The sequence below is a fragment of the Haliotis asinina genome, chromosome 1, assembly GCF_037392515.1.
Source record: "Haliotis asinina isolate JCU_RB_2024 chromosome 1, JCU_Hal_asi_v2, whole genome shotgun sequence".
Classification (NCBI taxonomy): domain Eukaryota; kingdom Metazoa; phylum Mollusca; class Gastropoda; order Lepetellida; family Haliotidae; genus Haliotis; species Haliotis asinina.
The window spans coordinates 29,413,599-29,439,003 of record NC_090280.1 but is presented as its reverse complement, the minus strand read 5'-3'; the positions used below and the strand labels follow the sequence as shown (position 1 = coordinate 29,439,003).

General features: G+C 38.4%; 1 protein-coding gene across 1 annotated transcript; it reads left to right on the top strand.

The window, feature by feature from the left end:
* The first annotated feature begins 244 nt into the window (after positions 1 to 244).
* On the top strand, positions 245 to 7,026 carry LOC137278284 (beta-porphyranase A-like). The gene is made up of 3 exons (XM_067810530.1): positions 245 to 569; positions 1,284 to 1,428; positions 5,461 to 7,026. Exons 1-3 carry the CDS (start codon positions 336 to 338, stop codon positions 6,915 to 6,917), a joined length of 1,836 nt encoding a protein of 611 aa, XP_067666631.1. The 5' UTR covers positions 245 to 335; the 3' UTR covers positions 6,918 to 7,026.
* The last annotated feature ends 18,379 nt before the right edge of the window (positions 7,027 to 25,405 follow it).

Here is a 25,405-nt window from a genome sequence, read left to right as displayed (position 1 = left end):
TGCCACAAATGGCGACTATGCTTGTTGGAGGAGGCGACTAACGGGATCGGGAGGTCACACTAACTTAACACATGTCATCGGTTCCCATTTGTGTATATCGATGCTCATTTTGTTCATCAATGGATTGTCTGGTCGACACTCGATTATTTACAAATCGGCACCATATAGCTGGAATATTGCTGGATCTGAGGCACCGTTCGTTATCAATTCTTCTGTCGTCTGTTATCTTACATGTTTTTCCCACACTCTGCACATGTCATTTTCACATGCACATTGCTCGCCTAAACTTAACGTTCTCGTGTTAGAGAACGAAATTGGCATTGCACTCAAGCAGAATGTTCCTACCGGTTCTGTGCACTTTGTTGCTGTGGGGATCGGTGTTCTCTTACACAACCGTCACAATCTACAACGAGTGGCTCTCCCAGGGCGGGCATGTCCACTATGAATTTAAAAGATGGAGCAAACTTAATGGACTGACGCAAGAAAACCTAATACCAAAATGTAAATCTATCGGGACAGCTGCTGGTCGTTGGCTGAACAGAGACCAGAGAGCCAACCTCTTTCCTAATGTAAGTATGGTCTGCAATAGAAATGCTGGTGAATGGTTTAATTATTGAATGATATCCGTGGACAAGGAGCTATTCATGTGATACTGTAGGGCTTACCATTTCTATTCTCAACAGCCTGAAGCATACTATTCTAACTGACATTGTCAAATATGTTTGGGTGAATATAATCCTATAACTATTTTGTGATACATTTGGACTGACCGCCTCTGTGGTGTAGTGGGTAGAGCGTCTGCCTGGAGAGCACATGGTAGCCGGTTCGATCCCCGGCTGCGTCATACCAAACAACATTGACATATTGTACTTGTTGGTCCCTGCCTGGCGCTTGGAATTAATGGGTTGGCTCAGTATAATGTGACTGTGAGGAGTATTCATGCTTAACTGAGGTATGACATCTAAGTGAGCTAGCACTTTGAAACCAGCTTAGGTCTGCTTGAGTGCAAAGCAGCCACACATACACACGCATGCACGTCGTCATATGAGCGAAAGAATCTTAAGTCTCACGTTTAACCCTATTTCACCTCACCTTGGACAATGTATATCCATTCTACCCCAACATGGAGTGAGTGGAGTTTTATGTAACCTTTAGCAATATTCCTGCAAGATCATAACGGGGAACGCACGAAATGGGCTTCATTACAATATGGAAGTCACTTATCGAGGTTATTCATGGAAGACCTAACACAGCCATACTGTAATGTATCATTTTATTTTCAGTGGCCAGAAAGTCGAAGTCACCCTGGGTACCCAGACCCCACCTATCTCCAGGACCATGCACTTCAGTCGAAGACTTGGGCGACGTATATGCGACAATTAAATGGCTACGGGAGTGCTGTTGACAACATGGTCTGGAACATAAGAGGTATCTAAAGTCATTAAACTGGTTGAGGAAATGTCTAAACAGGGGACTAAACATTTTTCAGAGATGTCTAAATCAAAGACAAATAAGGAATAACAGTTCCACAACATTAGTTCGATTTGCTACTGGAGCTGCTAATATAGAATATCAACTTTTAAAGCACTTACCAGAATCATGTTGAGAGACACTTTTACATATTTGTGAGATATTCGGATGTCACGGAAATTCCTCATGGTGTGATGCTGTGGTATTACCAGTAAGAAAACCTGGACGTGGCCGTACGATTCCGTCGAATTTTCAACCGAATTTCGTTGACTAGCTGTGTTTGAAAACCATGGAAGGCATGCTAAATAATTGACTTGTTTTGTACTTGGAAACAAATAACCTTATAGCAGTTACACATGTGGTTTCCATTAAAATAGAAGTACTGTCAATCATCTAGTGCGTTTGGAATAGCTTATTTAGAACGCTCTCATTAATACAAAACACGTTGTGTTTATCCTTTTTGATCTTGAAAAATCATACGACACGACGTTGAAATAAGGCATTTGAAAAGATTTACTCGACTTCGCAGACAATTTAAAGGCCGCGTGGGTTCTACCCTGTGCCATCATTACAGTCAGGATCAGAGTGTCCCACAAGGCAGTATTTTTCGTAAGTTACTTTATTTAGTGTCAAGATCTAAAGTTTATCCAAGATTATAAATAAAGCAATTGATAGATCACTTTTTTGTGGATGATTTTAACATTTCGTGTCGCGGTAAAATGTGCACAGTAGTGAACGGCAAATTCAGATGTGTCTAAACAAAATATATAAATGGTGTTTAGAAAATGGTTTTAAATTGAAGCATAAAGTCCGAAACTAATTGTATACATTTCTGCCGTAAATACAAACCACATAAAGTCCCTGAAATATTTCTAAATGACACTATCAAAGTTGTAAGTTTCTGGGTCGTATTTTTGCCCCCCACCATTTGACTTTATATATCTCTAATTCAACATGGGGAGGGGATCGAACTACCCTACTTATACGGATCTCTCACTCGCTCCAAACGTGATTATGGCTCCATTGTATATTGTGGAGTCAGTAAAAGAACCTTAAAATTTTAGATTCTATCCATCAGCAAGGTCTAAGACTTTGTCTTGGATCTTTAAGAACTTCTCCCAATGACATTGAGGCAGATGAACCACTTCTTCCACATTAAAATCATCTTTACAGTATACTACTAAAGTAAACGTTACCAAATCTAACCTTGCATAAAAATGCCGTCTCTTGATCCACCTCTTGGGCTCAGAATAAAGCCATTCATCGCTGCTAGTGGCACTGAGCTGGGCAACATATCTCCTTCTTGTCTTCTTTCTGCTCCAGCTTGGCTATTATTTAGGCCCCAAGTTGACCTGGAAAAAATAAAAAAAATAAGAACATTTAGTCAATTTAGAAATACGCATATCAATAATCTAACCCCGCATATAACTGCGTCTTCAATCCTTTTATGTGGATTTGTATAACACACAATGCCATCTCTTGATCCACCTCTTTGGCTCAGAATAAAGCCATTCATATCCATTGCTGCTGCTGGCACTGAGCTGGAAAACAGCTGCTTCACGACTTCTCTCTTCTTCTCCTTGGCATTTGGTTAGGTTACAAGTTGACCTAACGTTGTGTACATTTTAAGAAATCAGAAACTAACGAATCACAATATAAACAAGAATATTATCATTTAAAAAATAGATATAGCAATTATTTACATATTTACATACGGGTCCAAGGATGGTGGCGCTGCAGCTTGTGCCATTGCCATTTGATCCGGAAAACATCTTCTCGATAGCCTGATAGCAGCTCTATTTCCACTGTTGAAGTTAACGCCATATCAACAATCTTAAAATAGACCAATACACATCCAAAGTGTAAACAGTAATAATCTTTTCTGAGTATCTTTCTTGCCTTAACGCGATTAAAATATATCGTGAGTGAAAACACCCACTTTTAATAGAAATTATTTAATTGTATAATGACCCCCCTCTCCTGACCAATACGACATCGTCATCCGTTAGTTATCAAGCCACGTTGGCATTTCTGGGAACAAAATAACGACCTTGCTGCTCAGGTAACACTCAACCTGTGACACCTTGTACTGGCCTATACTCTGATTACAAAGCCAGCATCAAAACCTACATCCGTGATCTCATGCGGAAGTGCAAGACACCCAAGTAGGTATTACTAATTAACATGCAGTAAAAACCTGTACTGGTTATACCCGTAAAGGGCCCGGGGTAGAATAGGCTTTCAGCAACCCATGCTTGCCATAAAAGGCGACTCAGCTTGTCGTAAGAGGCGACTAACGGGATCGGGTGGTCAGGCTCGCTGACTTGGTTGAAACATGTCATCGGTTCCCGATTGCGCAGATCGATGCTCATGTTGTTGATCACTGGATTGTCTGGTCTAGACTCGATTATTTAGAGACCTCCGCCATATAGCTGGAATATTGCTCAGTGCGGCGTAAAACTACACTCACTCACTCACTCACTGTACTGATTGTACCTACGTGGGTTGTCAGTCCAGATGTGGAGAAGTCATCATGCGACAATGCCGTATTGGCCACACGATGTACTACATATCAATTGAAAGGTGAGGATCCAACGTTTTACATAGGAGTTGAAGTCCTGTAAAATTATTGTTCTCTTGACAAACACAGAAGTCCAAAAGCATTCAAAGTAGATTCTTCTTCCTTTTTCAATCGTAGAATATGTGTCTTTTTAATGTCTGGGTGTCTGGGTAGATTTTCCAAAACTGCTTGCAGCTCAAGGGATGGAGTAAACGAGGATGGGGTCCTTGCAGGAAGCCAATGTCCCCTAAGTTCTCATGGTCCCTAGTGTGGTGATCTACCTTCAGTTGTTGGCGATCTATAGCCCATTTTCACATTGTATGGTACAAAAGTTTTGTGACAGTTTAGTAATTTTACTAGGCGATAACTTTGCACAATCACCAGTTAGTGAATCTCGTGAAGGGAGTGAGTTTAGTTTTACGCCGCAATCAGCACTATTCAGCTGTAAATAGTCGAGTCTGGACCAGACAATCCAGTGATCAACAGCATAAACTGCGCACTTGGGAACCAATGACATGTGTCAACCAAGTCATCAATCCTGACCACCCGATCCCGTTAGTCGCCTCTTACGACAACTTTAGTCGCCTTTTTTGGCAAGCATGGGTTGCTGAAGGCCTATTCTATCCGGGACCTTCACGGGTCGAATCTCTGGAATGGTTATTATATAAGTAGTATCAAACTTTTTTTAAATGTTGAAAGATCATTGCGTTGTGATATCCTATGCATTTTAGATTGCTATATCAAGGTTTACATTCAATGTTTTTAATACTGCGGCTGATATGATACAAAAGTCTCCCACATATATGTAATTTGGGCGCATAAGATAGCTTTGGCTGTGATACATGGGTCTCAAAACGGACATTTACTATTCCAATATGGGTTTGGCTATGCTTGGAAAAATACAAGAAATTGGAAATGTTAAATATTTTGTTATCTATTCAAAAACAGGCTAGGTGATAGCTTACAACAATCTTGGTACTCATCAATTAGTGAATCTCTTAAATACATATTATATAACGAGTATGAAACTTTGTTCAATTTTGAAAGATATTTGTGTTGGGATATCCTGTGCATTTAAGAATTGCTATATCAAGGTTCAAATGGAGTGATATCAAATATGCGGTTGATTGTGGCAGGTATGATGGAACTGAATATGACGAAAGACTATGCTCTATATCAGCATTATATAGACCATGAACATCATGTACTAGATATTTGTAATGCCTATCATATGCACACAACTAAATATACAACAAAATTCACTAAAGAATCACTTTCTCATTTCTCTTTTGTAAACGTTTTGCACAGCTGTTATATACAATGCTGACCTATACTTTCATCATGTACAGAGCTTGAGGAACTCCAGGAGTGTCTGTCTCTCCGTTTGACTAATGTTTGACTTTCCTTTTCTCTCACGCTCTTCTGTACAGGACTGAACTGGCCCGACTGGATGAATAAATCACGTCATCAAGGTCAGTTCCCAAACAACGTTGATGCTGCATCAGAATTTGTGTCGCTAATGGTTCAGAGTGCTAAGGACTACACAGGAGGACGCCTTCCTTACACATTTGAAGTCATCAATGAACCTGATTGGGTCGAAAAGATTATTGACCAACAAACAAATATAGATTTTCACAACTCTGTTGCCAAGAAGCTGAAATCACGATTTGGAATGAAAGTTGCCGGACCAACATACACCAGTATGGCCTTACGACAAGCAGATGAAAATAACTTCAGCTATTGGAAAAGAACTGCGAAGTTTATGGACATGACGCTTGATCATTTGGACTTTTTCTCTTTCCATTCCTACAATTATCTGCGGGTGTCAGGTGGAAACTATTCACGTTTTGGCATCAACGAAGCTCGTCTGGTCGCCTCTATTGACATGGTGGAGAATTACTCCCATCTCAAGAAAGGCAAAAATGTTCCGTTAGTTGTCAGTGAATTTGGTAGAGGAAATGTTTTCGGACTTCCAGACGGTTTCGAAAATGGAATCATTGACTTTGAGACCATTTATCAACCCAACGGTTTCATGTTTACTTTCCTGAACTTGAGGGAGTTTATCGAAATAGTTCTAGTTTTTCTTCACGGAAATGTTCAATATCCGGGTCATCCCACCCTAAGGAATTCCTTATTTACCAAAGACGGTCATGCTCTTACCATGACGAAATATTTCACGTTTTGGACAAACTTCGTTTATAACCACAAGTTTCTCCGTGTTTCAAGTCAATACAATGGACAAGAAAGAGTAATTGCACCCCTGGCTCTGGCAAACCCTCTCACCAAAGAGGTGGTAGTTCTTCTTCACAACTATGATAGAAATTGGCAAAATGTACAACTTGACTTCTCCAAAAGCTGGATGAATCCTCCCACAGGCGAACGAACATGCGTTCTTTTCGAAAACAGTAATCCAGCAATTCATCTCAACTACCATTTCAACATATCTAAGGATCATGGCTCCGTGGGTCTACCTGGATCATCAACATGCTTCTACACTTTTAAAACCAACTACAACTTTGGCAGAATGCCCACGTGCAACCAACGCACATACTATGGCAAAGACATGGTCATCCCTATCAGCCATGGTCATGCTCAGACAACCATCCGTCTTCCAAGCTCTGGTTACAGTTCTGCGCATCTTAGGGTGGGAGTTAGCAGAAATTTGAATGCTGACGCAAAACCGAAGGCAGTTGTGTTCAATGGCCACACGCTGTCATCAAGCTACATGCTCTTTGATTCTATGAAGACCGACGGAAAAACAAAATGGAACGTGTGGGTGTTCATGGTCCCCGAATCACAAGTCCGTGCAACAAACAACGTCAACATGACCTTTCAAGGCGACGGTGGTCATGTATCATCTGTTGGCCTCATTGTCGGTAAAATATAGGAGAAAACACTTATCCTCAGAACATGGGTGATCTTAGGACTGAAATTCTCGTAGATGGCTGCCTGTCATTGATGGAATAAAGATTATTAAATCTCCATGTGGGTTGTGATTCGGTATGTTTCTGTCCAGATTTATTGAAGTCAAAGAAGAAAGACACATGTGCTTTCACGTTGAGTGAGATAGTTAAAGTCTAACGTGGGCAATATTTCATCTTTGACGTTATATAAAACTAGTAATAGTGTGCTTATAAAGCTACATACATTATATCAACAGATTGGGTCTTCACTTATTGTCGCCGAATGATGAGCGTGGGAGAAGTTTCGGTACAAAGGGTACTATGTGTGAAGCGCAGTTGGGGTGTCCTCTGCAACGATCATGCGAGAATATAGCGACAAGTATCTAGGATTGATCATGCCTTTGTCAAGAAGCCGTCGACAATCTTTGGATCTTAACGACTGGCCCAGACAACATAGTGGGTGTTATGGGCAAGACAACATTGTGGGTGTTATGGGCTGTGGCACTGGCACAGTGATTGCGATTCTGTTTCAGAACACTCTGCAGATACCTCAGTGAATGAATGAGTAGTCTTTTACGCCGCTTTAAGAATATCCCAGCAATATCATGGCGGATAGTGTTACATAATCTTGACATAATTCTTAAGAATCAATTACTGTGCTAGTTTAAATAATGAGTGAGAGAGAGAACTTATATGTATTGTCACATCGGCAATGTTTCAGCCATACAGTGATGAACACAATCATTTATAATACAATAACTTAATATTTACCAAACAAATGTTGACGAAGAACAGTGAAAATATAGTATCAGAGAGAAGGGAAAAACTTCCAGGTAATCATAAAACGATATCATTAAATGAGACCAAGACAAAAATATAAATGGGCTATAGATCACCACAACTAATGATAGAACGCGATACTAGGGACCATAGGAACTTCCATTACTTAAGTTATCTACACGGACCCTAGTTAAGAAATACAGTTCGTTCTACCACCATGTATAGTGTAATAAAGCACTATTTCGCCCTGAACTATTATACTTGCGTCCGAGTGCTTTAACGTTATAATAGTTCAGGGCGAAAGTGTGCTTTATTACACTATACATGGTGATAGAGCGAACTGTATTTCTTTTCTAAGATGCCATATTCAATAACTTCTAAGCCTAATTTCGATTAATCTATGGCAGAAAACAAACGACGGTGTCTGTGACCTAAATTAAGAATACTCGCACAGGGCTAACTGACGCGCTGTTCTTTTAACGTGTCAGCCCCCTACGTTAAGACAAAGATTAACACTTTTCAGGTACCCATGTTAAACAGCTGGGTGGTCTGAATGCAATGTGGACGAGTGAGTGAGTGAGTGAGTAATATTTAACGTCACTTCGGCAATATTTCAGCCATATCGTCACAAGAATATTTACCACTGAAATGGGATATATGTATGTCATAAAAACTGTCAACAAAGGACAGTAAAATATCACAAATGGAATTAAAACTAGCGTGAAAAGTTAAAACGAATATCACGATTCGGACAATACAATATAAAAACAGGATATAGATTGCCGACAACTAAAGGTAGATCACCATACACAGGAACCAGATATCGCGGGATAACGTTCACCCTAGAGGTGTTTTGGTTTGATTTTCTATTTTGAGGACGTATTAAAGTTAATAAAATGGGTGTTATGTCGTGGAAATCAGGCAGGATGTGTGGGGACGTGTATAATTGAGAGCTACGTGTGCATAGTTTTGAATGTCACCGAATTCTTAGCGTACATTTCAGCTTGAAATCGGAGCGAGTCGATGTCGGCACGATAATCCAATATAGCAGCTGCTGCTCCTTTACTCTATTAATATATATGACGTGAGTGTATATCTATGGTCTATGTTTAACCTACGGTGCGATATCGGGTTCCTATGTCACCATACTAGGGACCATGGGGACATACAGTACCTTTCCTTCCTGCATGGACCCTAGCTGGATTTACACCATCCTTTCAGATGTTAGCAATTTATTCACATCTACCCAAGAATTAAATATACACATATACTACGATTAAAAACAGTGGAAAATCTAAAAGTACATGCAATGTTTTGGGACTTACGTACCCTCACAGGAGGACAATAATTTTACAATACTTCAACCCCCTGTGAGGGTACAGCCACTAACAATTCAAGTTACTAATCTAAACTACCAATAATTAAAATGCAACTATCTACAAAACATAATAATCAAATTCAGTCGTAAAATCAATTTCTTTTAAAATCAAAAACAATAATTAAATGAGAGCTAAATGTGTTAAAAAGTCCTTCATTGTTTTACCTGTAAAATACTTATCCCTTATGATGGAGAATTCAACACAGTCAAGCAGGATATGCTTGACCGTTACTCTCTCATCACAAGGGATACAAAACGGAAGATCCTCACCTTTCAATAGGTATCCATAGGTCTATCGACATCGTCGTAAAATAACCTCTTTAAATCTGGACTGACAGCCCAAATGTAATGCCAAGTAAGTGTAACCAACATGCGGTTTTATTTCATGTAATTTATTCATACCTACTTGGGTGTATCACGTCTTCTGCATCAGATCACGGATGTAAGTTCTAATGCTAGCTTTGTAATCAGAGTATGGAATAAGAAATGGTGTCAGATTTGTTGAGTGCTGCCCCAGCAGCAAGATCGCACATTGTGTTACCAGAAACGCCTACGTGGCTGGGTAACCAACAGTCGCAAGATTATTATACAATTCAATAATTTCCATTACAAGTGGACGTTGGCAAGAAATATTTTAATAGCCTGAAATCAAGAAAGAAAGTCTGAAACGATTATATACTGTTAGTGTTTATTGTGCCTTTGAATGTATTTAAGAGCCGTTGATATGGCTTCAGCTGTAAAAATCGAGCTGTTATCCGGTAATCAAGAAAATATTGTTTTGGATCCAATGACAGTGGCAGAAGCCACTGTGCCACCGTCCTTGGATCCATCTGTAAATAATGATTTTTAATTACTATATTTATGTTTTAATTGATTATATTCTTCTCTCATTTTTAAATGTAGTTAATGTTAGGTCCACTTGGGATCAAACCAATTGCTCAGAAGGAGAAGAACTATATTTTCCAGCTCAATGCTAGAAGCAGCAAGAAATGGCTTGATTCTGAGCCCAAGAGGCGGAACAAGGGAAGACGTTTTGTTATACAAATCCTCATAAAGAGGATTAAAGACACAATTAAATGCGGGGTTAGACTCATTAGAAGCTAAGTTTGTAATGTATTGTAAAAATAGTTTTATACGGCGTTGGTTGAGAGAAGGGTCATCAGCCTCGACGTATAGACTGTCGATAGGAGAGGTTCTAAAAGAACCAAGACAAAGTCGTAGGCCTTGGTGGAACACAGAATCAAGTAGTTGTAGGTTGCTTTGACAAGCTCCACCATATACGATGGAGTCGTAATCAAGTTTAGATCGCACCGGTGATCTATATAAGTGAAGAAGGGTAGTTTGATCCCCTCCCCATTTTGAATTAGAAACAACCTTTAATAAATCGAGTGCCTTCAGGCATTTGGCTTTAAGGGATGTAATGTGCGGCAAAAAGGTCAAATGTGAATCGAAAATACGTCTTGGCCTCCTTGACCACTTTGATTGGGGTACCGCTTAGAAATAGTTCTGGGTCTTTATGGGGTTTGTATTTAAGACAGAAGTGTATAAACTGGTTTTTGATTTAGAAAAATTGAAGCCGTTTTCAAGACACCATTTATCTATTTTTTAAACACAACTGTAGTTGCCGTTCAATAGTGTGCGTATTTTTCCCACGACAAGAAATATTAAAATCATCCACAAATAACGATCCATCTATTAAATCTATTAAAACTTTAGAATAACTGTTGATCTTTATGCTAAAAAGAGACATGAACAGACAAAATATTGCCTTGTGGAACAACCCGATACTGATTGTAGAACCCACGCGGACCTGGAATTGTCTGTCATTTAAAAAGTTGGCCACAAATCAGGCAAACGACCTGGCAAACCGAAGTCATGTAAATCTCTTAAAATGCTATATTTCCAGGTTGTATCATATGCCTTCTCAAGATCCAAAAAAGATATACACATCGTGTTGTTTATAGATTAAAGTGTTTTTAACAAATGATTCGAAACGCACTAAATGATCGACAGTACCTCTATTTTTACGGAAACCACACTGCATATCTGTTATATGGTCTTTTGTTTCGAAGTATCAAACAAGTCGATTATTTATCATGCGTTTCATGGTTTTGCAAACACAGCTAGTTACTGAAATTGTTCGATAATTTGACGGATTCGTATGCAGGTTTAGGTATTGGTACTACTATAGCGTCACGCCATGAGGGAGGAAAGTTAACCGATGTCCAAATACAATCAAAAATAATCAACAGAGTTTGAAGACAGGATTCTGGTAAGTGCTTCAGGAGTTGATAATGTATGTTATCAGCTTCTGTAGCAGCATCGTGGGTTTGCACAAGAGCCGTATAGAGCTCGTAAACAGAAAATAGTTCATTATAGTCTTCCCCATTATCAGAACTGAAGTTACTAGTTTTCCTTTCTTCTTGTTTTTTTGTACTGTTGGAATTCAGTCACATAATTAGAAAAGAAAGAGTGTATTGAGACGGTTTCACCCAGTTTATTTGCAATATCTGATTTATCTGTAATTGATCTCCATGTTTAAGATGATGGACACCAGATTTAGTATCTTCACCATTAATGTTCTGGACCATGTTCCATACCTTGGACATGAGTGTCCAAGAATTTATTTTGGATACATAATTTGGCCAAGGTTGGCGTTTGTTCTGTTTAAACGTACGCTGCGTTTTAGCATTTAAAATTTAAAATGTATTTAAATTAATAATATACACCATAGGATGGCGACGGAAATAATGTTCTGCTTTTTTCCTTGCCTTCCTAGCTTGTTTGCATTCATCACTGAACCATGATTTCCGGATATGTGGAACTGCAGAGGAATTTGGTATACACTCATCAGCAATGGAATTCAGTTCATCAGGAAAGCATTTAATAGCATCAGGAAAGTCAATAAAACGTTCAGGTTTAAGTTTCGCAGCACACAGTGTTTCATATAAAGCCCAGTTAACCTTTTGTAAAATTCCGCCTTATGAAGGTACATCAGATGGAGTTACAGGTTTTAGTATAGTCTTGCACAGAGGTCATCGTGTATTGACCATTCGAATTCATTTAGTAGTTCTGAAATTGTGAGTTACATGTAGAGAGCAGAATAGGTTCCAGTACCAGGGTGTAAATATAAGTTGGAGCCATCATTATGAATATATAAATCATTATCAGAACAAAAGTCCTCCAGTAATTTACCTTTAGCGTTTGTAGTAACACCTCCCCAGAGTGGGTTGTGCCCATTCAGATCTCCCATTATAATACAGGGCTTCGGGAGTCGGTCATAGAGAGCTCGAAGATCGGTTTTGCGAAACGTCAAAGACGGAGAGGTATAGAGAGAACATAATGTAAACACAACGTGCAAAGTTAGTCGTACGGCAAGGAATTGGTATTAAGTGAAACGGGGCTATGGATAATGTTCTCGTTGACTAGAATGGAAGATCCTCTCGTGGCCTTCTCACCTGGAGGTGAAAAGCAATGACATGCTTTGTAATGATGAAGGTCAAAAGTGTCTGTCTGTTTTAAATACGTCTCCTGCAAACAGATCGCTGAAGGTGTAAAATTCTGGACTAATACCTGCGAATCATGAAAGTTAGTCCTCAGTCCTCTGCAGTTCCACTGTACAATATTAATGGAATAAAGTATCTTTTGGGTGGATTTATTGGGGATCTACCCCGCACTCTTTTGGAGGGCGATAAGCTATGTGTCCTAGAATGGACCATTTGAGACACGTCCTTGTCTTCAAGAGATCCATATTTGTTGAACAACTGAATTCTATTTTGTGACCCTTTGGTGCTCTACCACTTTGTTGTTTGGAAGCGTCAGACTTAGCTTTGGGCTTATTTTAGCAATTTGGTGTCTGTCAGCTGTTGAATGGGACTCAGAGCGTGACTGTGAAGAAGAAGGGGATTTATGACCAGAAAAGGACTTTGATGAAGTAAGTGATTCCTCAGTCTGGGATGATATAGGAGGGTACAGAAGCTGTGGACAGTCGGAACTAACCCAAGTCAAGGTAGTGTGGCATCCTGTGGATGATTTTGTTATTTTCGAGCTGGATTCAGGTGATGATTTTGCTACAGTACTGTAACATAACGTTCTGGAAGGTCAGATCTCTTCACCAGTATTTGTTGCCTCAGAAAAAGAGATATTTTGGGAAAACTTTATCTTGTTTATCGCCATTTGCTCTTTCCAAATTGGTCATTGTTTCGAAGAAGATGAATGGTCGCCTGAGCGTTTCGTGCATTCTTTAAAATCACTGTCGCAATCTTCTGTTGCGTGTGTCTTCTCACCACAATGAGCACACATAACAGACATTGTGCAGGTAGATACACTGTGTCCATTTTGGCAGACAGACAGTTTTATTCGGTAATATACGGGCTTATGGACCAATTTACAGTTGAGATATACTGCGTTTATAATGTCACGTGAACACAAATTAAAATAATTATCTAGCAGTAAATATATGGTTTAACAAAGTTGCAACTGAATGTATAGGAAGAGGATTTTGAGATGTTAGTAAATTTACCATTAACATATTGTTTTTATGCCTGAGCGGGTTGATAATGTGGGTCTCAACTTGGATGTTACAGTAACATGCCTTCACCGATTTGGGAGCATTTGTCGATGTACATACAGCACACCTTGATCTTTCATGTATGATACTATGTCAAGTTCGGATATATCAGTAAACAATCGATCACGATCTCCAACGATACCTTTACTTGTGTTCACGTTTTTGTGGGCAGAGACCGTGACCGAAATGCCCACAAAAGATTCAATACTCATGAGATTGAGTATTGGTTGCTTGTTGTTTCTTGCCGCACTCAACTGGCAGTGCACCCGAACGTAAGCGTCTAATGTTCTCAACATCCCCAGCAATACCTTCAATATCCTTATATACTGCGAAAGGGTTCAGCTTTAATGGTGTCTTGTCAGGAGTCTCAATAACAAGGACACGTGGCCGATTCTCAATCGATAGAGACGCTCTGTGGTCAGTATCGACAGGATCAATTTCAACAGGACGTTTTGTTGTTTTTAGGGGAATTTCATAAGCTATGGTTGGTCTCATATGGTTCATCATCCGAGCTCCCCAGCCACCACGGAGTATCACAAGGACAATGCTAAAAATAAGTGGGTCGCCAGCTTGCAGCACCAAGGATACTCGGATGACATAGAAGAATTATGAATAATTAATCCACCAGACTGGCCCATAAGCCATCGCCTTCTGTTCATAAGACTCTAGGCAAAGTTCAAAACAACATAGTTCAAAATCAAACATGTTTTAGACAAGAAAACCAAGCCCAAGATTACACCAATTCCAAATTACATTTGTGCAATGATAAATATATTTATAATCCATGCACAGGGATTGGCATGACCACCCGACTTATTGAACCGGGCCCATTCAACCATCCGTCTAGGTGAAGTAAGGCCCTGACTGGGTTCGGTATCGCGGCTGCTTCATTTCCAGAGAGGTTTAAGTCAGGAACAAAATATTCCACTTTTGATTGGTGATTATATGCTTATAGCTTTGTTTATTTGGTATGTTTTCACAATCACCAATGCATTTTATATATCATGAACAAATGATAACTGTGTATTAATTATGTTTGGTTGCATGTGACCTCTAACATAACCTTTCCATTCCCTGCGAGTCGGCCATCTATAGTCAATGGTGGCCAATAGTTCAAACAGTCAGACACATGCTGTTGTGTTATTTATATCATTGTGTAATCATAACGTAAACAATGACCTATTTGAATCTGTATAACAAATTTGTATTTGGATATTGTGGTATATCGTGAACATGCATACACTTGGTCAGTTGAATACCAAGCTGAAACAAAGTCGATGCAATGTTGTATTTCAGTTGAAGGTCAGTGGCACACAATTAAGCAAGACTCGCGATTCTTTCATGTTTGGTGGAAACCACGTATCAGTTTGCTATAGTTATATATATCCTTTGCTTGCAACCCCTTCAACAGAAGCACTATTCAAATAACATATCCCACTGCAGTCCATGAACATACGCCTATGAAATGTTTGAAAAACGTACAGTGAATGAATACTGAACACCGCCTTATTTCCTGGTGATCTATAGCCCGATTCCTACATGTGTGTCATAAACTGATAACCAGATATTTTATCCTCCTTTTTCTGTTTGTCACGTGACCAGCAGTGTTGTCAGCTGGGTGTGTTGTGTCCGAGATAAAATTGGTATAAGTCAAGAAATAGGGAACATACTGCCACATATTTGGCGTCAGGACGTATCAGGTATATGATGCATTTTATATATCATGAACAAATGATAACTGTGTATTAATTATGTTTGGTTGCATGTGACCTCTAACATAACCTTTCCATTCCCTGCGAGTCGGCCATCTATAGTCAATGGTGGCCAATAGTTCAAACAGTCAGACACATGCTGTTGTGTTATTTATATCATTGTGTAATCATAACGTAAACAATGACCTATTTGAATCTGTATAACAAATTTGTATTTGGATATTGTGGTATATCGTGAACATGCATACACTTGGTCAGTTGAATACCAAGCTGAAACAAAGTCGATGCAATGTTGTATTTCAGTTGAAGGTCAGTGGCACACAATTAAGCAAGACTCGCGATTCTTTCATGTTTGGTGGAAACCACGTATCAGTTTGCTATAGTTATATATATCCTTTGCTTGCAACCCCTTCAACAGAAGCACTATTCAAATAACATATCCCACTGCAGTCCATGAACATACGCCTATGAAATGTTTGAAAAACGTACAGTGAATGAATACTGAACACCGCCTTATTTCCTGGTGATCTATAGCCCGATTCCTACATGTGTGTCATAAACTGATAACCAGATATTTTATCCTCCTTTTTCTGTTTGTCACGTGACCAGCAGTGTTGTCAGCTGGGTGTGTTGTGTCCGAGATAAAATTGGTATAAGTCAAGAAATAGGGAACATACTGCCACATATTTGGCGTCAGGACGTATCAGGTATATGAGTGAGTACCATGGGAGTTTCAACTGATGTTTGGATGGCCACCATTGGAACCTTTTGTCAAAGATTGAAAAAAAGTGGATGGAAGACCCCCGTTATTACGCTATCGAGATAGGTACAAGATTGTTTGTGGACTTGTGTATGCTTGTTGTCTTGTCGGGTGACTTTGAAAGCAACCCTGGACCCAGAACTGGTGGTGGGTACTATAAAAGTGACTCCAATAAGAACGGATTACAAACAACATCGTCAACTAAAACGTGGCGGGCGAATGTTTATCGGGTGGGAGTGAACAGGCACAGTCCGACCGGAATAATATGGCTGCCATTGCAAAGACGTTGATAACAGTTCAGGATGAGATATCATCTATGAACACAAAGTTTGATAGACTTTCTAAAGACTTTGGGGATAAATTAGTTGACCTGAAGGCAGAAAAGTAGGATTTGAAACAGAAACTGTTTGATTTAGAAATTAAAACTGACAACATCGAGGCACAGTCACGTCGATCAAATCTGATATTTTCGTGGGAGGATAGTGAAGCCAAAGTGAGAAACTTCTTTCACGATATCCTTAAACTAGAAAACGCCGATACTGTACCGATATAGCGGACACATCGACTGAAAGCAAAAACAGCCAATCGCCCTGTCATTGTAAAGTTTGCCTCTTACAAGGATGAAAGTAACATCCTAAAAGCTGGAAAATCTCTCCTGAAAGATGATATAAATTTTCGCATTTCAGAAGATTTCACGGAGAGGGAGAGATGGCTTAGATCTTCCCTTTCATAGACAATGCACAAAGTGAGGGTTGTACTGCCTTCTAGAGGTGACAAACTTGTTATCAACGGCAGTGTCTATATTTTTGATGAACTTAAGCACGATCTAAAGCAGATCGGTCAGCGACGTAACTGGACTCAGAGACTCTCATCTACACAACGTAAGGACAAGGCCGACAATCCAAAGGGCGACAACTCCTACAGTGTGATGTTAGAGACGTCCAGTCCAGGGGGACCGGATTCTGCATAGGAGCTTGGCCGTGGCCCCAGTGATACCCGTCCCTTGACTCTCCGGATGAAACTGTTTCCTTCAGTGCTTGGAACGTAAATGAGTTGCGATCAGCTCTAATCTTTCAAGATTGTGTCCTTTGTTAACGTGTTTGACGTAATAGGCTTTACAGAAACTCTGTGTAATAATACACAAGCCCTGCTTAGCACTACATTGCCTAATTATTTCTGCTTTGCAAGCGAAGCAAAACGTCGCCACAACTGTGGCAGATACTCCGGTGGGGTCGCTGTATGTGTTAGAGATCAGTTAAAAGATGTATTTTATAGAATTAAAGATACATGGGACAACCGTATTGTCCTTCAGTTAGTTAATGTTGATTTCCCTTAACCCGTCTTCCATGTACATATAGGTACATACGTGCACACGGCTGGGGCGCCGGAGTAACATGAGACTAGACGATAGTGGGATCGACTTGCTGGAGAACAACCTTCACCAACTGAAAACAGAATTTGGTGTGAATTCAGCTTTCATTATATGTGGAGACTTTAATGCGAGAACAGCAACTGACGACGATTTTATTTTTGACGGTAATGCCAATTACACACCTGTAGATATAGTCCATTGGCTGGAGGGGGTCCACATGCGGCCCTCCCACAGTTCTACTTCTTGTGTATTTTCTAGTAGCCATGGGTCTCTCCATCAGAAAAATGCATGTTAACATTTAATAAACTGGTTCCCGAGGTACCTATGGAGAGCATTTTAAGTGCTACCCCACATGTTTTTCATACGTCATTTTTTAGGGGGGAGGGGAAACAAATGCAACAATATCTTTTTGCCCTGTGAATTCACCGTTACAAACCACCACTCAAAATGTTGGTATTTGAATTCTCTTTCACATGGTACATAATATATGCAAATCAGGCAGACAAGTAGGTCACCAGAGGTCAAAAGGTCACACAATTTAGCAAAATCACAAAATCTTACTCTTGCTCCTATATGTCAATGTTCTGGTTCCAAATAGGGAATTGTACCGTTATAACACCCCAGGAAGTGAACTATGATGATGTTGTAACAAAACAGAAAGGCTAATGTTCCATTATTTAACCAATTTTCACTTCTGCTGAATGTGAAATAAAGGGATAAATCTCAAACCGTAAAATAGGTTTTCAAACTGTCAAATCTCAGACACTTGAAGGTAAAACACTGAACCTTAGTCAGCTCATGACATACCCTCTGACAACCGGGGGGGGGGGGGGGGGTGGGGGAGGGGCGCATGTGGACCCCCTCCAGCCAATGGTCTTGAGATGCTCACTCTTTGTAAAACCATGCACATGCATATCGTCAATGGGCTAACTGGACATATATTTCTAACACTGGAACCAGTATAGTAGACTATTTTATCATCAGTCCTTGTTTATTTCCTAATATGGAGGATATGTCAGTCCTCACAAGGACAGAATCAGATCACCTACCACTTGTATGTACCTTTACTAATATTTTCTCTATACAGCAATGTACAAATGTCCATAATGACATACCGATGGTACGAGTACCTCGCTTTAGAATGAATGGTACTAGCTATGAATGAATGATACTAGCTATGAACAATTTCAGGCGGTGGTTTCTGATGATATTATAGATACATGTAAGGAGGAATTTGTTTGATCCCTAGACACTGATGTTAATGTCGCTGTTTCCAAATTAACAGATATTTTCCAACTACTCTGCTCTAATGTGAGCCATAATGCAAACAATTTTAACGAAAAATGTAGTAACCAATCACCATGGTTTGACAATGAGTGCAAGTTTCTGAAATCAGAGAAGTATAAATATCTCACTAAACTTAGAAAGTATCATTGCAAAAATGACCTAACAAATTATTTGCAAGCTAAAGCAAACTTTAAACGTTACTGCAAGCTGAGGAAAGACCAATACGCTAAAATACTTGCAGATGAGATCTCAAATGCCACCTCTGGAGGGTGATTGTAGACTCTTCTGGAGAACAGTAAAACGTCGATTTTTATCAGAAAAGGAACGGGTAACATCACACCAGACGTATGAACCCAAATAAAAAAAATCCCCAGAATAATTCGTTCGATGATGCAGTGTATAGTTTTGTTGATAACCACACTTGTGAACTTTGTGAATCCTGTGATAATTTCCCAACAGACCTTACTAATGACATACTGAATAGTGTAATCACAGAAAAAGAGTTACTTAACAATGTTCGGGACTTGAAACCAGGTCCCTGGTGATGATGGTATACCTCCTGATTTTTTAAAGCTGAGTACTTCGTATTTCTTACCTTTTCTACTCTTATTGTTCAATAAAGTCTTGGATAGTGGTGTATTTCCAGATAGCTGGAATACTGGTATGATAATCCTGTTATTTAAATCATGGCCAAGAAATAATCCAAACAACTACAGAGGCATATATCTCTTGACCTGTTGTGGAACATTAATTATAGAAAAAAGTTTAAGAATCTGGTTACATATTAATAAACTCATTGCTGAATCTCAAGCTGGGTTTCGCCCAGAGTATTCCACTGCAGACCAAATATTTACTTTACAGGCCTTATATACTAAATATCTGAATAAGCACAAAGGTAGATTTTATGGTGCATTTATATATTTTAAAAAGGTCTTTGACCTCGTTGACAGAAGAAAATTGTTATATCTCCTTGTAAAAATGTAAAAAAGTCCTGTATAATTTATATTCTTTATCAATGAACTTGTGCACGAAATGTGTGAAGCCTGCAATTATGGTGTATTTGTTAACCAGAGTATTGACGATTTAATGTTGTTGTTATTTGCAGATGATGTTGTTGTTTTCCTTCTCCACTGTTGGTCTGCAAAGGCAATTGGATGTCTTACCTAAGTATTGCTCGAAATGGGGACTAAGTGTAAACATAGACAAATCGTTGTCATCAGAAATACTTTCCAGGCATGAACAATGGTCTTATAATAATATAAATCTCGAAACTGTGACTTATTACAATTACCTGGGCATTATGTTTTCCTGAAGATTGATATGGACAAAGGCATGTGAAACTTTGGCAATTCAGGGACGGAAAGCAATGGGACCAGTCTTATCATTGCAATAAACATACTTGCAACAAACATATTGATTTTCAAACTGCCTGTAAAATATTTGATTCCAAAACATCTCCTATTCTCACATATGGGTTAGAAATCTGGGGTGTAAAATACCAGGAAGTTATAGAAAAAGTACAAACAAGCTTCTTCAAAAGATTTCCAGGGGTGGGTAAATATATGCAGCAAACAAAGCTATTTTTGGAGAAACCGAACAATACTGTTTATTCATAACAACACGGATAAAAGTTATAAAATATTGAATTAAGTTGTTGGAGAGAGAAATCTTTATTATGCATGAAGGCCACCGGCCCATATACATATAACACATATATCAGAATATATTGGAACATGACGTAGAACAATTATAGGCGTTTAACAAAGTCTGTCTCTTTTTGTAAGCAGTATATATATATTTGCATACATTTAACAATGATTCCCTGGACGCTGAGGATAACAAGCTTTTGAATATAAATATATTTGGAATTCGGTTATAGACATGTGGAAAATAACGCAGTCTTTCTTCAGAATAATACTTGCATACTAAAAGAAAATGGAATTCATCCTCTATACCGAGTTTACAAAGAGGACATGTGCGTAAAGATACATCAATATTTAGCCATCTTCCTTCATTTTGTTTCAATCGTAGTAAGCCTGCTCGGAATTTAATGAGAACATTACGACATTTAAATTCATGTATAACACTTAGATATTTCTCAGTAACCAGCAGACTTTTACACTCTGTATACAAATCGTAGCGTGAACTGCTGTGAAGAGTACAATGCCACGATTGGTAAAACATATATATACATACATCTTTAAAACATCTAAGGAAATCGACTTTATTACCTACACCTTGTGCCAACCATACAAAGCCAAATCCATGTGAAAAAAGTATATTACGAATATGAGAAGCATATATTGTAAGTTTTAACCAATATTTAATAAATCGACATAAGGCATTTATGTATAAAGGATATCGTCCGCATTCACCATATATTATAACGTTAGGCGTTTGTTATCCTACATTTAAATATCTCTGACATGCGAGGACATGGATTTTTCCTGTTTTCAATGCGGCTAACCCCCCATATCTAGGCTCCATAAAGTAATATTGGTTGAATCTGTGAGTCAAATATTTTAAAGAATACCTTCGGATCAACCACATCAATCTTTCTTAAGTTGTATAAAATTTGCAATAATGCCCTTTTTCCTCTTAGTGCTAGATCGTTTGTACATTTATTCATTTTAAATGTGGATGAAAATATAGTACCAAGATATCTATATGAATTCACAACATCAATAACGGATTCTTTATAATACCATTTGTCATTAGCTGACCATCGCCCACCTCTTCTAAAAACAACAATATTGGTTTTATTCAGGTTAACTTCAAGTCCCCATTTATCAGAATATGATTCTAAAATATTCAATTGTTTCTGTAGTCCTGAGACAACGTCGGATATGAGAATGACATCATCTGCAAAAAGTAATAGCAATATCTCTAAAAAGTCAGGAAACAGCTGTACACCAAATTTACCATTCTCTACAATATCCGTGCGCAATTCACCAATAAAGAAGGAAAAAAGAAGTGGACTTAAAATACACCCTTGTCTTAGACCGACCGGGCAGTCAAAGTAGTCTGTGTGAACGTTATCGTTGCATCTTACACATGCTTTAACAGATGCATATATACTTTTTATCGCCTTTAACATTGTACCATTTAATCCAGAGTTTTGAAGACAGTACCAAAGTTTACATCGCGAGACAGAATCGAACGCTTTCTTAAAATCTACGAAAGCAACATATACTTTTTTTCCTTTTTCTTGATAAGCATTTCTGAATTATTGCGTTTAGGGTGAAAATGTGATCAGTTGTAGAATACTGTTTTCTAAAGCCGGCTTGGAATTCGGGTATTTTATCTCTTATCGTTGCCCATGTTGTAAGTCTGGTATGAAGAATCCGTGTGTATATTTTGCTGAGTGCACTGAGAAGGGATATACCTCTGTAATTATCGGGATTGTCTCGTTCACCTTTTTTATGTATAGGGATTATAATTGCTTTAGTCCAATTGTCTGGGAAAACACCTTTATGAAACAAGGTATTAAAAAGCTTTCTAAGAAAAGGTAGAATAATATGTGTACAACATGTAAGCATTTCAACAATTATACCGTCATTACCTGGAGATTTTCCTCTTTTTAGATGATCTTAGGCTAATGTAATTTCAGAATCAGTGAAATCACATTCAAGAATAGTAGCATCTATATCATCAGTACAATCCTTAGCATCTTGACATTCGAAAGGTACTGTATCACTTATTAACAGTTCCATTAAAAACTGTATTAAAATGATCGAGCCATATATCTTTGTCGATCGGAGGTTGTGGCTTATTTCCTCCAGAAATGGATCGGAGCTCTTTCCAAAATGCTTTTGGATCTGATAATGTTGCATTTAATCTATTTCTACTTTTGAGTTTAAACATGGCCCTTGATTTTCTACATATATTTTTATAGTCATTCCTTAGTTTGCAATACATGCTTCTTGTTTCGTTTGATTTTTGTGTTCTAAATCTTCTTAACGAACGTCTTGCTTCTCTTTTAGGAGATTTACAATGGTGATTATAAAATGAAGTATTGGGGTTATTTTTGTTTCTAAGAGGCTTTTTCATGCAATCAGCGGCTCTAAGAATGACAGATACAAATTCATCAACTGCACGATTAACATCGATCTCTATACAATCGTTGAGGTCTTCATTCCCCCACAGATAGCTTAGAGATTGTAAATACACATCAATCTTGCTATCCTCCCACCTATATCTACACTCACCTCGTGATTGTTCATGTTAACATTCAGCCTCATTGTCTGTCACTTTGGTAGTGCACTTCAAGTGTAAACTCACTGGCATATGTTTCGACTCTACACGAGTATCTATATGCATATATTTACAGATCTGATGTACATCAACAGAACTAATGAAATAATCAATTACACTACATCCTTGATTAGAAATATATGTAAAGTTGCCATCCAAATCTCCATTTGTTCTTCCATTGAACAAGTACAGATGATTTTTTTGTGCGCAGTGACAATGTTTTTCTCTATTTTGAGGCATACAACATTGTTTACGTCAGTGAAAACTTGTTGGCAGTGAGACGCAATGGTGCGTTTAACCAACATTACAACCCCACCTGATAATCGGCCATACTTAGCTACCCTGTGTGCTTTAGAAATATACATAACATAGGATGAGAGCTCAGGTATGGAAATGACATTGTCTAGAAACGTTTCTACTAAACAAATAATATCATAGCTTCGTATATACTCCATGAAATCGATATCGTTAAGTTTTGGGAGCAAACCGTCAATATTCCATGTTAAAATCTTTAAATTGTATAAAGAAGAACTGGAATATTCTGCACCTGATGTTTGCTGTCTTGTGTAGTTGTGGGCCTGGCCGAGTTAGGAGACTAGGAGTCTAGGTCAGAAGACGGGGGAGATGTCGGGTTGTTGCCCGGGGCAGCGGCATGGGCTGAGGTTGAGACTGAGACTGGTGTAGAAGCTTGAAGCTTACTTGTTAAGAATGAATGTTTCACGTTATGATCGATATGTACATCCAATCCTGGCAGCAGAATTTTGAATCATCATCATATTTATCACACTATTTTAGTATTAAAAACTTAGTCCAATGTGAAACATATATACATAAACTTGAAAATAGAAACTTAACTAAATCGATATGTTAATTTCGTATATCTCTTCATGATTTCAGGGTTAACCAAGAACATAAAAAAGCCAGTGATAAATCCGACATAGAATCGATTTGCTTGCACTGTGATATGAATGTTGTGGAAAACGAATACCACATTTTCTTTATCTGTGATAGATATGTTCTGCTACGCAATGAGTACTTTTTGTCCATCAAAAAATATGGCCAAGCTAGATTAACATTACGCTGTTCAAATAAAAAAAAATAGTGTTTATGCTCTCACTTTAGTTTGCAGTATAATTCTGTGATAGACAAGTTACTTATTGTCTTTTGTAGACAGGCCAGTAGAAAGACTGTAAGTAACTTAAGTTTCATTTATACAGAAAACGTTCACCGAAATACTGCCAGTGTAATTTTAATTTTAACTTGCTAACTCAATTTGTGATTTGGTGCAAAGGTTTGTCTGTTGCAAACACAGAGAAATTCTTTTCTTGGGCATTAAGCCATATCGGAATAAAAAGGTAACAGTAAAGCCGATGCCCGGGAGAAATCAGGATCAAATAGCAGTCGTCCTCATACCAATTGAAGTCCCGTCATTAAGGAATTATGTTGGTGTTCAAATTGGAATAAACAAACGACAATCAAGCTGAATAACATTCAGCCAATGATCAGCCATACCAATATCAGTGTTGTCTGCTGAAGAGATGATAATGTGTTACGTCAGTGCCAAACAGGTCATTCCCACTAACACTTATGGTGCCCTTCTAACATTTTATAGTCCCTTCCTTGTCGACGTCAGGTAACTGAAAGCTATTCTTTTTGACTGTGTGGACAAAATGGTAATTTCTCAATAATATGGCAGTGTTTCTACAATGGCAGTGTTTTTACACAATTTCATTAGTAGGAGAATAAAATAATTGAGAGAAACCATTTTGTGACAAGGCATGGATTTTAAATCATAATTTCTGAGTTGTTATCCTTTTCTGGTATGAGTAAGTTTTATCCACTTGTTTGTTTTAACTATGTTAGAATTATCATTAACGAGTTTTCTCAGCACAGAGCTGTAATATGGCTGATGCGGCATAAAAAATGATGATTTACGGTTACTTTTGCAAGTTTATGAACTACACGTGTTATGAACTACCCGTGGTTTGTTTGCAAGAAATCTATTTTAAAGAAAACCATTGAATTTCTGGTAATACAATGCCTATTCTACGGCAGTGAACAAATCTGTGACAGTTGTCATAACATACTTCCATTTTAAAACCGTGGTTAGATCATACACCCAAAATCCAATGCAAACGATGCAATGATAGTGTTAAATACACAAAATTAGACCAAATATCGGTTACACCCCTTGGGTTGTCCACATGTGAACGCTTAAGAATATCTTTTAAAATTTGAGCATCCTACATTTTGTATCCCTTCCCATGCATTGTTTATCATCTCTTTCAAAGTTTTATTTCAAAATTTTATCCAGAGGGATCTTTAAAATATGGGTAATTAGTTTTCAGTTAATTGTTGG

Bases quoted from the DNA above. Each gene is read 5' to 3' on its own strand.
- LOC137278284 (XM_067810530.1), top strand. From the start codon at position 336: ATGTTCCTACCGGTTCTGTGCACTTTGTTGCTGTGGGGATCGGTGTTC. The intron at 570-1,283 runs GTAAGTATGGTC...TTTTATTTTCAG, and splicing joins GAGCCAACCTCTTTCCTAAT to TGGCCAGAAAGTCGAAGTCA. The intron at 1,429-5,460 runs GTATCTAAAGTC...TCTTCTGTACAG, and splicing joins CATGGTCTGGAACATAAGAG to GACTGAACTGGCCCGACTGG.